The 12,440-nt window shown below is 40.6% G+C and overlaps 1 protein-coding gene across 1 annotated transcript in view; it reads left to right on the forward strand.

Moving 5' to 3' along the window:
• Window positions 1-6,356: 6,356 nt before the first annotated feature.
• ATP1B3 (ATPase Na+/K+ transporting subunit beta 3) overlaps window positions 6,357-12,440 on the forward strand; it is a 38,728-nt gene continuing 32,644 nt past the window's right edge. The window contains exon 1 of the mRNA XM_057738804.1: window positions 6,357-6,675. Coding sequence (XP_057594787.1) covers window positions 6,567-6,675 — 109 coding nt within the window. The 5' untranslated portion in view covers window positions 6,357-6,566. The remainder of the gene's footprint in view (window positions 6,676-12,440) is intronic.

The raw sequence follows: 12,440 nt of genomic DNA on the forward strand, positions 1-12,440 counted from the left end.
GAAGATGACAAATGAGCTATATGTGTACTATATCCACTTCATCCTCCATTCCTTATTTTCTTAGCCATAGTATTATTTTATTATTAATAATATGTAATATTATTTAGTATTTATTTTTCCATTGGTTATATTTATAACTTTAACATACTTAAACCTCCATTCCAGTTCCACCATCTTTAAACTCTTTTAACTTTTACCATTTCTTAACTCCTTATTTATTATGTAAGAAAAAAGAACACTTCTACATTTCCTTTCAACTTTTTTCCTTTAACTCTCTCCTCCATAGAGCCCTTGACTTCTGTCAACCCCACCATTCCTTTTATATTGTCATAATTTATAACATTCACACTTTGTTCTGTGAATGGTCTTTCAGTTGACTCTAAGTATTGAAAGTCAATAAGTTGCAGTTATACTATTTTGATTATGAAAATAGTATTCACTGTAGAACAAAATGCATCTGTTAGAATAGAAAAGTAAATCTATATATAAAAGAGACAATCAATAAGGACCTACTGTATAGCACAGGGAACTCTACTCAATGTTCTGTAATAACCTATATGGGAAAAGAATCTGAAAAAGAATGAATACATGTATATGTATAACTTTGCTGTATACCTGAAACTAACACAATATTGTAAATCAACTATACCCCAATATAAAATAAAAATTAAATTAAAAACAAAGAAAAAGTAAATCTATATCACTAGCCCTGTGCCAATAGAAAGGATGCTCCAAACATTGTGATTATATAATTACATATTAAAACACTCCATGTGTTGCTCAAAATAATACCACATTTTGGTTTGCTTTATATTTGGAACACAGTTTTCTGCTGCTTTTAATTGCTTTCCATTTAACAAAAGCACATGCCTTCACCATATGACTAAATTTATTCAGGATCTTAATCCCAGTCTCTGTGGCCATGGAATCTACTTTCTGCTTGAAGATATTTTTCTCCCTTTGAAACCAGTTGCTCTCTTAGCCTGCTGTACAGTTGTTATTTTAGGCCTTCCCTTCATAGCACTCCTTGGTCAGGACCAGTGCTTCTTGCACCCCAGGTTTTTCTCTTTCTTGGACTCCTTTTTCTTTTTCACTTGTCCATCCTTAATTTATGTTTTCAAAAAGGATTTGTGAGAAGTGGACTTTGTGAGTTCTTATATGTCTAAATGTGTTTTTACTTTACCCCTGCAGCTTAGTGATAGCTTAGCTGGGTATGGGATTCTGATGCTCAGAACTCTGCAGGCAGTCCTCCACTGTCTCTGGCACTGAGTGTTATTGATGAGAAGACTGGTGCCAATCGGGTTTTTGTTCTGTTGTAGCTGACCAGTTATTTGTTCTCTGGAAGCTTTTAGGATCTTTTCTTAGTATTTAATGTACTATAAAATCACAAGGTTATGGTTAAGTATGGGTGTCTTCTTATTTATTTTGTTTGGCACTCAGTCTGAAGACTCCCGTCTCTCCTTTTCTCCTTAAAATTTTTTTCTGTGTTTTTCTCATTATTTTCTTCCCTGCATTTTCTTGTCTTCTTCTGGAATTATTAGTTGACTATTGTGCCTCTTGGATTGAACTTAGTCTTTGGACTTTTAAAAATACAGTATTTCCTTTTGTCTTTTTGCATTACATTCTGGGAGGTTCCACTGACCTTTTCTTTGAGCCCTTATGTTGATTTTTTTTAATTACAAGAATTAATTATATTTTAAATTTTCAAGAATTTTTTGTCTCATATATATACATACATACATATAGATAGATACATAGATACATAGATACACAGATATACATATACTTGTCCTTGTTTTATGGATACAAGAGCTTCTCAAATTTACCTAAGGTTACTAATTAGAACACAAAAAATTACCTTATGTTCCCAGAATTGTTTCCCATTACATCTAAACCTTCTGGTTATTTTTCAAGTCAGTGAACCAGAAAATGTATATCAAGAAAATTGCCTATCCTTTGCCTCCATTAACAAAAAATCATTCTATTCTGAAAAATTTAAAGGATATACAAAGTAAACAAAGTATAATGAACTTCATATACCCATCATCCAGGTTCAGTAAACATCAACATTCTGCTGTTCTGTTTCATGTGCAACTTCACCTACTCCTGTAAATTTTTTTTTTCCTGTAAAATCTTAGTATTTTATTTCTTAGTCACACTTCAAAACTCAAGAGATTAACAATTTTTCTATATGAAATTGTAAAATATATAATACATGATTATATAAACCCATTTAATTCCATTGTCTCTCTTTTTTTTGTTTTTTTTACATTTTTTTTTTGGGGGGTACACCAGGTTCAATCATCTGTTTTTATACACATATCCCCATTTTCCCTCCCTTCCTTGACTCTCCCCCCTCGAGTCCCCCCCACCCTCCCTGCCCCAGTCCTCTAAGGCATCTTCCATCCTCGAGTTGGACTCCCTTTGTTATACAACAACTTCCCACTGACTATTTTACAGTTGGTAGTATATATATGTCTGTGCTACTCTCTCGCTTCGTCTCAGTTTCCCCTTCACCCCCCGCCCCCTCCCATACCTCGAGTTCTCCAGTCCATTCTCTGTATCTGCACCCTTATTCTTGTCACTGAGTTCATCAGTACCATTTTTAGATTCCATATATGTGAGTTAGCATACAATATTTGTCCTTCTCTTTCTGACTTACTTCACTCTGTATGACAGATTGTAGTTCTATCCACCTCATTACATATAGCTCCATCTCATCCCTTTTTATAGCTGAGTAATATTCCATTGTATATATATGCCACATCTTCTGTATCCATTCATTTGTTGATGGGCATTTAGGTTGCTTCCATGTCCTGGCTATTGTAAATAGTGCTGCAATAAACATTATGGTACAAGTTTCTTTGGGGATTATGGTTTTCTTTGGGTATATGCCCAGGAGTGGGATGACTGGATCATAGGGTAGTTCTATTTGTAGTTTTTTAAGGAACCTCCAAATTGTTTTCCATAGTGGCTGTACCAACTTACAGTCCCACCAACAGTTCCTGCAAATTTTTATAACCAAATTGTTAATTAAATAATCTTTCACATTGAGTTGGTTGTTTGAATTTATTTTTCATTTAATAAATAATCCTGTTAGATCACATGATACACTTTTTTCTAAAACATTTAACACAGTGGATGACAGTATTAAAAATTATAACTTAAAAACCCCTACCATTTACAGAGCACTTCCTGCTCCAGACGCTGTGCTCATGCTTTATGAAAACACTTGTTCATTTAATTCCAGATAATCAACAATGCAAGTGTCTGCGCTTTAACCTGCAAAGGATGTAGAGATGCTGCTTCTTAAAGGATTAGTAAAAGTATTCAATATTAGAATCAATGTGTGGAAAAGGACATTTTCTGTGAAGAGGAATATGTGTTCATGACTGTGTTTCTCAGATACCATAAAATGCCGACACAATTATAGCTGTTGCCTGTGGGGAAGAAAGGACTATTTCTAAGGAAATTATATGTATTCTCTGAGGGACAATGGTCTTTCAGTGATTTAGTAGCACAGGCCTAGTTTTAACACCAACTTATAAATAAGATGCTGTTTTAAGAACTGAAATACTTTTTTCTGTATACATGATTCTAAAATTCAGGAATAAATGAAGAGTTTTAGCAAATTAAAAGCCAAAATATCTTGCTTATGCCCACAGAAAGTAGAAGATGGATTCTGCTGACTGGAGAGCATACACAGTCAGTGGCCTACAGCCATTTCTCCCTCACTCTGCCTCATGCAGCTTTGTGAAGTTTCCCCAGAGCTCTGCCATCATTCACTGTGGAGGCAGTATTGGGTGGTGGAGAAGAGATGGGCATTGAATCACTGTGCTGCTCTTTGATACCTTTTTGACCATAGGCAAGTTACTTAATTTCTCTAAACCTCAGTTTCCTCCTTTACAAAATTAGGGAACTAATGCTGCCTTCTTAGGGTATTTGTGAAGATTAAGAAATAACTCACACTAAGCAAGTGGTTGGGGGCCTAGGACTTAGTATGTATAAATGATCATTGTTATTATTGCTGTGGGATTCATAGGTGTCCTCTACAGCAGAGAAGCCAGATTTAGCAAATGAAAAAACAAGACTTCCCATTAAATTTGAATTTCAGATAGAAAAGAATAATATTTTTTTAGTGTAAGTATGTCTCAAATACTACATGGAATATACTTATACTAAAAGGTTACCTACCACCTATCTGAAATTCATATTTAAATGGGCATCCTGTATTTTATCTGGCAAAATAACTTCTCTTTTAAAAGGGAGACTTAGTTATGGTAAAGTAAATCTATAGGGAATAAAGCTATGATTAAATTTGATATTTCATCTGCTCATAGTTGGTAGGCCAATACCCCCCAAAACACTTAGTATTTTCTCTCCCAAGTAATGCTCAAGTATCATGTATCAGAGAAACAAATAGTTCCTGTATTTTGGATTAGGATGTAAACTATCCCGCAAACTGAAATCTGTTGGATCAGTTATTATACTAAACTAGGCATGAGTTTTGAAAAGACTTACTGAATTATATTTGTATTTAAATACTAAATTGGAAAACCACAAGGCACTACATATGAAAAGCATATTAACGACCACTAAAAATATACAAACTACAAATATCTGACAGCATTCAATATCTTTGAAACACTATTTCATAATGTTCCTGTTTACCATGTTTTCATTGTGGGTGCCAGGTAGTTATTTCTCAAAGTGTGCTTGTTATTAACTCACACAAAAAATAAATAAAGTAGATGGTTTTATATTCTATTCCAAACAGACTCTGTATCTTCCCTCTTATCCAAACTAGAAAGCCTATTATCAACTCTACCAATATTTTAGCTGTCCTCTAATTCGTAGTTGGATTTTTAATGAGACAAAAAGTTAACTACTTCCATTCCTCAGTTCCTTTTCGATCTTATTTATGAACTAAAGAAATGCATTCTAGTTTGCTTGCATGATGTTTTGTTATTTATAACACTATTTTCACGCCAAATTTTACAAAATGCTTCTACAAATCTTTTGCTGTCACTGGCTCGAAAAGTAACTGGATTTGGCTATCATTCCCAAGGTCATAATGATAAATTCAGCTTTCCTAAGTGCAGGGGGAAAATCACTTTATAATAATATATTCTTCTACCCCTTTTCCATTTGTGAAAGACATAATTCATAATTCCTTGCTTTGATAAACAAAGTGAAGAAACAAGAGAAATGACAGAATTTCCTTATTCATTAACTCCTTTAAAGCATTTGCAGGCTGTTTAAACTTGTCAGATGGAACATAATGCATCATTCCAAACGATAAGATGTGTGCTACATTTCTTCATTCATAAATTTTTATTTGGTAATAGAACAGAGGCAGTGCTCCATTTCTTTTTTTCTAAATGCAAACAAACAAAACGCCAAACACCTCCTGCCCAAACTCCTATTTAAGTCTTTTCATGCTGTCGCAGGTCTCAAAGCGCTGTACTCTTCGGCTCCACCTTGTGTAGGAACACATCGACTGCAGCCTCAGCTCTGACCAAGGGGAGCAACCAATGCAGCGGAGAAGATGAAAAGCCAGGAAGAGTATTTAGGCATCAACACTAAACAAAGAATTGATTTCCTGTAAAGAGTCTGAGTGTTTGAGAAAAAAGCAGGTTGACAGAAACCTCAGGAAAGCATGCGTATTGATTTCATTGATAAATTCGGTTAAATCTGGAGAAAACTATACTGCATTTACTTAACACTGGCATGTTTAGGATGAAATTCCCATTGACCCGAAACTCCCAGTTGACTCCTTCAAAAGAGCCAAGTCAGGGCACTCTGCGCAGCGGTATGGAGTACACTGTACACGCTCACGAGAGCCTGCAGCAGGCTATCTTTTGGTCACGTCATAGAGCCCAGGGGAGAACGCCTGGAGACGGTCTGGGGAGAGGGTGGTGAAGTCCCCTCCTCGGTGGACCGGAGTCCTTTCCGCGCTCTGCCCATCTCGCGCTGCCGGAGGCAGAGCAGCGAGGAGACCCCGGGTCCCGGTTGCCCGCAGCATCTCCCGAGTCCTCCTTCTGAAAACCCAGCGGGTCAAGGGACGCTCATCTTTTGCTTATCATTACAAATCTGCTTCTTATTAAGCTCTCGTGATTTTTTTTTTAAGTTGCTAGGCGTCTTCAGTGTTTCCTCGGGCCAGGGCAGAAGGAGCCGCGAGCGCCCCGCCGGCGGCCCGGGTACCGCGGGGCGGGGGCGGGGGCGGGGCCGACGCCGTGGGCGGGGCCTGGGCGGGGCGTCCGGCTGCGCCCCGCCGCGGGCGGGGGGCGGTAGCGGCGGCGGCGGCGGCGGGGCCTGAACGGCGCGGGGATTGGCTGCGGAGGGCGGAGACGTCAGGCTCCCGCGGCCGCAGCGGCGGCCCGGCTCGGCGCGGCGCAGCGCAGTCGGCTCGAGCGCTCACCGCAGCGAGGAGGCATCCTCGGCCGTTCCGCCTTCCGCCGCCGCCGTCCCCGGGCTGCGCCGCGCTAGCCCGGACGCGCCTCCGAGCCCCTCGCCGCTCCCACCCTCGCGGCCGCCGCTCTCCCCTCGCCGTCCGCACACACATCATGACGAAGAAAGAGAAGAAGTCCTTCAACCAGAGCCTGGCCGAGTGGAAGCTCTTCATCTACAACCCGACCACCGGAGAGTTGCTGGGGCGCACCGCCAAGAGCTGGGGTGAGCGGGCGGCGGTTGGGCGCCGGGGGGGTGGGGGTTGCCGGGCGGGGTCGGGTGGGAAGGGAAGGCGGGAGGCGGCTCCCGGCGCGGGGGCCCCGGGGGCCGCCGGACTCGAACGCGGGCGGTGGCGGCGGAGGGGCGGCGCGGCCCCATTCATTTCTCGTGGGCCCCCTCTGGCAGCCCCCAGTCGGGCCGCGCCGGTGCCTTCCTCCCCTGCCGGGAGCCGGGCTCACGTGCTGCCCGGGGGCCTGCGGCGCCGGAAGCCGGGGACCCCTGCCCGGAGCCCCGAGCGCGTGGGGGCCGAGCGCCCGGCCTCCTTTGTAGGGAGCGCGCCGGCCCGGAGAGGCCCTGGCGGAGGCGGCCGGGGCGGCGAGCGGTTCGGGGAAGCCAGACCCTGCCCCGCGCCCGGGGAGAGGAAATTTCCACTCCCGCCGCTATCTTGTGACTCGTCCACGCTGCCGCCCCAGCCGGTCGGAAGAGTGTGAGCGAGTGTAGAAGTGTGTGGGCTGCACGCGTGTTTGAAGCACGCAAGCACACGGTACACGACAACGCACTTGAATTGGACCGTGAAAAGACCCTTAAAAAAGGTTGCTTCCTCCCTGACTCCTTTTTCATGACCCAGGTTTTCTTCCTTAACAGCGTGCTTCATTGGGGGAAAGTAAATCCGGTCTGAGTGGTAGTTTTTTTTTTTTCCTGTGTCTTCAACATGTGTGATGGTTGTATTTGCTAGCAGTTTTCCTCTGCGTGGGTTCTTTGTTTTAAAAAGAAATATTTAAACCATCCGCCAGTGTGGTGCTGCTTTAGAGTGGCTTTGGGGGGGGGGGGATCATGTTAATGTCTGAATAAGGACTAGTGCTCCCCGCCCCCCATTATACTTAAGTAAACGGATTTTTTTTTTTCCTTTTGAAAAATATTTTGTGAGTTGGTCATGACAGCCTCTTTTTTCTGAGTGAGAGTATTTCTAGAGTTGAGAACTGTTTGGGCACGGCATTTTCCAGAGAATTATGAAGGGTAGGTTAGCTCTGACTTAGAAAATAAACTTGCTGCTGCCTGAAATCGGCTCCTCCAGAATGGAAAGGCGGTTTCAAGTCCTATCACAAGCTGAAAGGGGCCTTGGAGGTTTTTTAGCCCAAGCCCTGCTTTAGAGATGAGGCAAATGAGGCCCAGAGAGGTTGTGATTTTGCTTTGTGTAAAATTACATATTCCACAGAGCCAAGAAAAGAACCCAGTGGTCCTTTAATCCTAGTCCAGCGGTTGTATTATTTTACAAATGCTGTGTCTAACTGCATGGTAATCGCTCACGATTTTCATTCAGATGGCTGTCGTGGGGAACCCACTAGTGTGATGAGGAAGTAGATCTTGCATCTGGAATCAAATGGGGGAAAAATTGTAAACAATTGTTGTTTCTAGAGTGTACTATTTGCTGAAGAAATTTTTGAGTGGTGGAGAGGGATTAATTTGTGTAGACTACCTTTCTCAGTGCCTTCTTGTTTCCAGTAATAAGTATCTTCACTTGGTGTTAGCACGACATTTCTTAGGGCAGGTCATGCTTCTTATCTAGCCTTTGTACTACATGCTCTTGGGGTAGAAATTTTATTTGGTATGTGTATTTAAATAGATAACATGCACACATTAGAGTACGCGGCGTTATGTAAGGGCAGTGGAAGTAGTACAAGTAAAGTTGGGATTAATTTTGGAAGGATTAGGGCAAGACCTTTTCTTCAAAATTGAAAATAGTAAGTTCCTGGGTTTATTGTAATAATAGTAAGCCAGTGGAGAATGGCATAAATATGTGAAAACTATCCATAATCCTGTCCCAACATGAGGGCACTCCGAGGAAATGTGGAGGACTGGTGCCTGGAGGCTGAAATCCATACTCTGCTCTCTGGACTGTGTACCCTAGAGCATGGCAGTCTGCCTGGAGGAAGCGTACTTTGTAGTTCTCAGAAAGGCAGTGTATGAGCGAGCTGCTTGATCACATCATCCCAGAGATGTCCACTATTCATATTTCGCTATCAGTCTGGGTAGACTTAAAAAATGTGTATAATGTTATTATTAATTTTTTTTTAACAAGAAGAGATCATACAGTAAGTGTTGCTTTATAATCTTTTGAGTATATTGTGGACATCATCCTGCGTTAGTAAGTAAAGATCTGTATCACCATTTTTAATAGCTGACTAGTGTTCCATTGTATAGTTAGGTGTACTGGGATTTTTTGTTTAAGTTTACTAACGTGTATCTTATGTATACGTGGGAGGTACCCAGGATAATAGGAGTAACTCCGGATTTTTTTTTTTTTGAACCAGTGCATTATTGTCCCTCCTCCTCCCAGTCCCTTCATCCTTATACATTTTTGCAAATTTATTTCCTTGAGATACGTTCCTACTGGCGGAATTTCTGGGTCATGGATAATATATGTACCTTTTATATTCTGAAAACATATTGTAGTTTTTTTTTTGAACCTCATTTGTGCAAATTTTCTCTTTTAGTTGTTTTTGAAATTAAGGGCGTTGGGGCGGGATTATTAGATCTTTTTTTGACCTAGGAAAATTTGCTGGGCTGCTGGAGTATAGATAAAACTTTTCTCCACCTCAAGGATTCTGTAAAGATTTTCATTTAAGATGTTTCCTGATTTTATTTTATACATTGACGTCTTTAGTACATTTGTCCCATGTAACCTGAGGTTCCTCTCCAAGTGCATTATATATATTAAAAACATTTGAAAAGCAATTTTGCTGTTTACATTTGGGATAAAGTGAAAATACTGCATGTTTCATCTCATTGCCTTATTTAAAACAGCTCTGTGAAGAATTTGATTAGCTTCTTGTGTATTTGGCTATGTTACACTTGATTACAGCAGTTTCAAAATGCTTATATACATGTACTTAACCTCATTTCCATTTTCACAGCTTTCTAATGCATACCGTGTATCCATTAGGTGATCAAAGTGTTCCTAAGAGCTGGTTTCTCAAGCTGAACAGTAAGGGCACATCAGCAACAAGTAGCTGCCATTTATGAAAACACAGGACAAGGAAAATTTAGCACCTTGTGGCTATGTTGCAAATATTAAACCTAAATGCATTATATACAATTAGAGTGAAAGCTTAGAGATCATATAGTGTTATTTAGTTGTAAACAGTGGACCATATGTTGAAATTAACATTTTTAAAAATAATGAAGTAGAATAGAAAAATTATTAGCATTCTGCCTTAGACTAGGTTTATTCTAAGGGAAAATGTTCTATGAAACTTTCTGTAATTTGTATATTCAGATACGCTGATGTAGAATGTATTTCTTCCTGTGGCTCACAACCAAAAAAAGCTTGAAAGCCACTAATCTAGCTCTGCGCCCTTATTTCATAGGTGAGAATATTGAACCCACAGATCTTATCTGTCAGAATTCACTCACTCAGCTAGTGATAGAATCCTTGGCCTTCAGACTCCCTCCAAGGACAGAGCTTTTTTTCTTTCTTTCTTTTTTCAAATTATGATGTGACATGATGTCATTATGGAGTGGACTTCTCGAGAGTTCATTATCTTCAGGTTATCTGTCAACAGAGGCTTTATTTTAACATTAACCTAAAACTCAGGTTGCTGATTCCAAGCAGGGTCAGGATTCTGGACCAAAACTCCTATCATCTACATTTTGTTCATGTGCTTCTCTTTTATTATAGGTCCTTGAAATGCTGTTTTTTTCAGTCACCTGCTCCCTTTTTGGGTCATGCCTCAGTAAATGCTCTGCTTTGGAGATCAGGCTTCATCCCATCTTGGGTGTCTGACTGTAGGGGAGAAGGCAAGTGTGTTTATTTTCCCAGTTTTGCAAGGTATTTTTTGTCCTGTGGAGTGACATATTAAAGAAACTTTACAAAAATGTGCCCTGTTGGGAAAGTAACAGGACTTGCCTTACCCTGTGTGCAGGCTGTGAATGAAGGTCAGTGGTGGGTGTGGCCGCGGCAGCAGCTGAGGCTTAAGAGCCGTCACCCAGCAGGAGGCAGCACTTCCTGGATTGATAGTGGGAGGGGGGGAGGGGGGGGTTAAGTGTGTGTGTTGTGTTCCAGATACCTTTGTAATTACAGTAGTATGTGCTTCACTGTGTTTAAGAGCAGCCTCTCCTCACCCCCGAAGTAGTACGATTTCTTTGAAGTTGACTTTTGTATTTATAGAATTAAATTAGTTGTATTAAAAGAAGTTTAAAAACCCTCCTGTCCTTAGTAACAACTTTACTGTGATATATCATCATGTTTGATTAAGGACCATTTAACGCTGTTATTTTCCAAACAATGTTAGTGAAATATGCCAAGAGTACATGGGCAGCACAAATGTATGAGCAGGAAAAAAAATCACATGTACAGTAATTTTTAAAAAGTGAATGTTAGTCTTGGGAGATATCAGTTTCCCTTCTCCTCCGCCGTTTCCATCATGGTTAAGCCTCTACTATCTAGCATTTTAAAAAAAGGAATTGTGTAATAGGAGAAGAAAAAAATTACCTTTGGAAGATAAATTTATTTTCTAATTATGCATTCATTACATTGATTTTGAAGTAAAACCTATCATATTTACTTACATAGAATAACCAGTGTTAACCTTTTCTTTTTCCTATGTATAAAGTTTTTTCAAATGTGTAAATAAAATTTGAAAATACACAGATACCTAGTTTTACCACCTAGCATTTAAGGGAAATGCTTTTTATTCCTCTGCCACTTTGTTAGAGATTGCTTTGTTGGGGGTGTCCTCGGCCCTCTCCATCACCTCTGTGGGGACTGTCCAAACTTCCTGCTAAAACTTACGTGTTTTGGTACTTTTAGTTATTATCTCAATGTTGGGACCCCCAGATCTGCACTTCTAGTCCCTAAGACTTTTTTGTATTCTAATAACCAAATTCCTGTCGGAAATCTTCAGTTGGATGTTTCATGGGCACCTCTTCATGTAAACCTCTGTTGTTCTCAGGGGCTCCTTAGTGTGACATGCAGACTCTTTGCAGTCTCGTGGGCGTATTTCTCTCCTGTCATCTCTGTTGTTTCACATAGTTCTCTCCCGCTGCTTTTGGGCCTGTTTCCTAGCTTCTGAGCCTCTCCCTCCTTCAAATTGGCCAGGCTACTCGGATGTCAGCTTTGATGGCATGATCTCTGGTAAACATTTTCGAACCATTCTTTGCCTTGAGATTGGGTCAAGTGCGCCTGTGTATCCTGTGATACCTTTTTCTAGTATAGTATTTATGACTTCATACAGAATTGTTGTTGCCCATTTATTAGCGATAAGCTTCTTATTCACATCTTAATTGTCTTGAATTCCCAAACACCTAGCCTGTTGCCCGGCAGTTAATGGGAATGTAATAAAAATTGATTGAATGAGCAGCATTATGAATGGTCCCAGTCTAATTAAATATAATGAGTCTTCTGCAACATTGTTTTTAATGTCTTTGATGGTTTTGGTATATCATAGCATAAGGGTTCACCCAGTGTTTGAGCATTTTCCTTTTTTTTCCTTTTTGCTATGGCACTGATGGTTTTCATAGTTCATTGTTCAGAAAAAGCTTCCACTTTCTCATGGAACTCACCTGAGTTTGATATGCCTGGGTTGTGCATCTTTTTTTCGCTTTTTTAAATTTATTGGCTGCAGTGCGTCTTCATTGCTGCGCACAGGCTTTCTCTAGTTGCGGCAAGCAGGGGCTGCTCTTGGTTGTGGTGTGTGGGCTTCTCATTGCAGTAGCTTCTCTTGTTGCCAAGCATGGGCTGTAGGTATACAGGCTCAATAGTTGTGGCACAC

This window comes from Hippopotamus amphibius, chromosome 6, assembly GCF_030028045.1.
Source record: "Hippopotamus amphibius kiboko isolate mHipAmp2 chromosome 6, mHipAmp2.hap2, whole genome shotgun sequence".
In the NCBI taxonomy this organism is placed as follows: Eukaryota; Metazoa; Chordata; class Mammalia; order Artiodactyla; family Hippopotamidae; genus Hippopotamus; species Hippopotamus amphibius.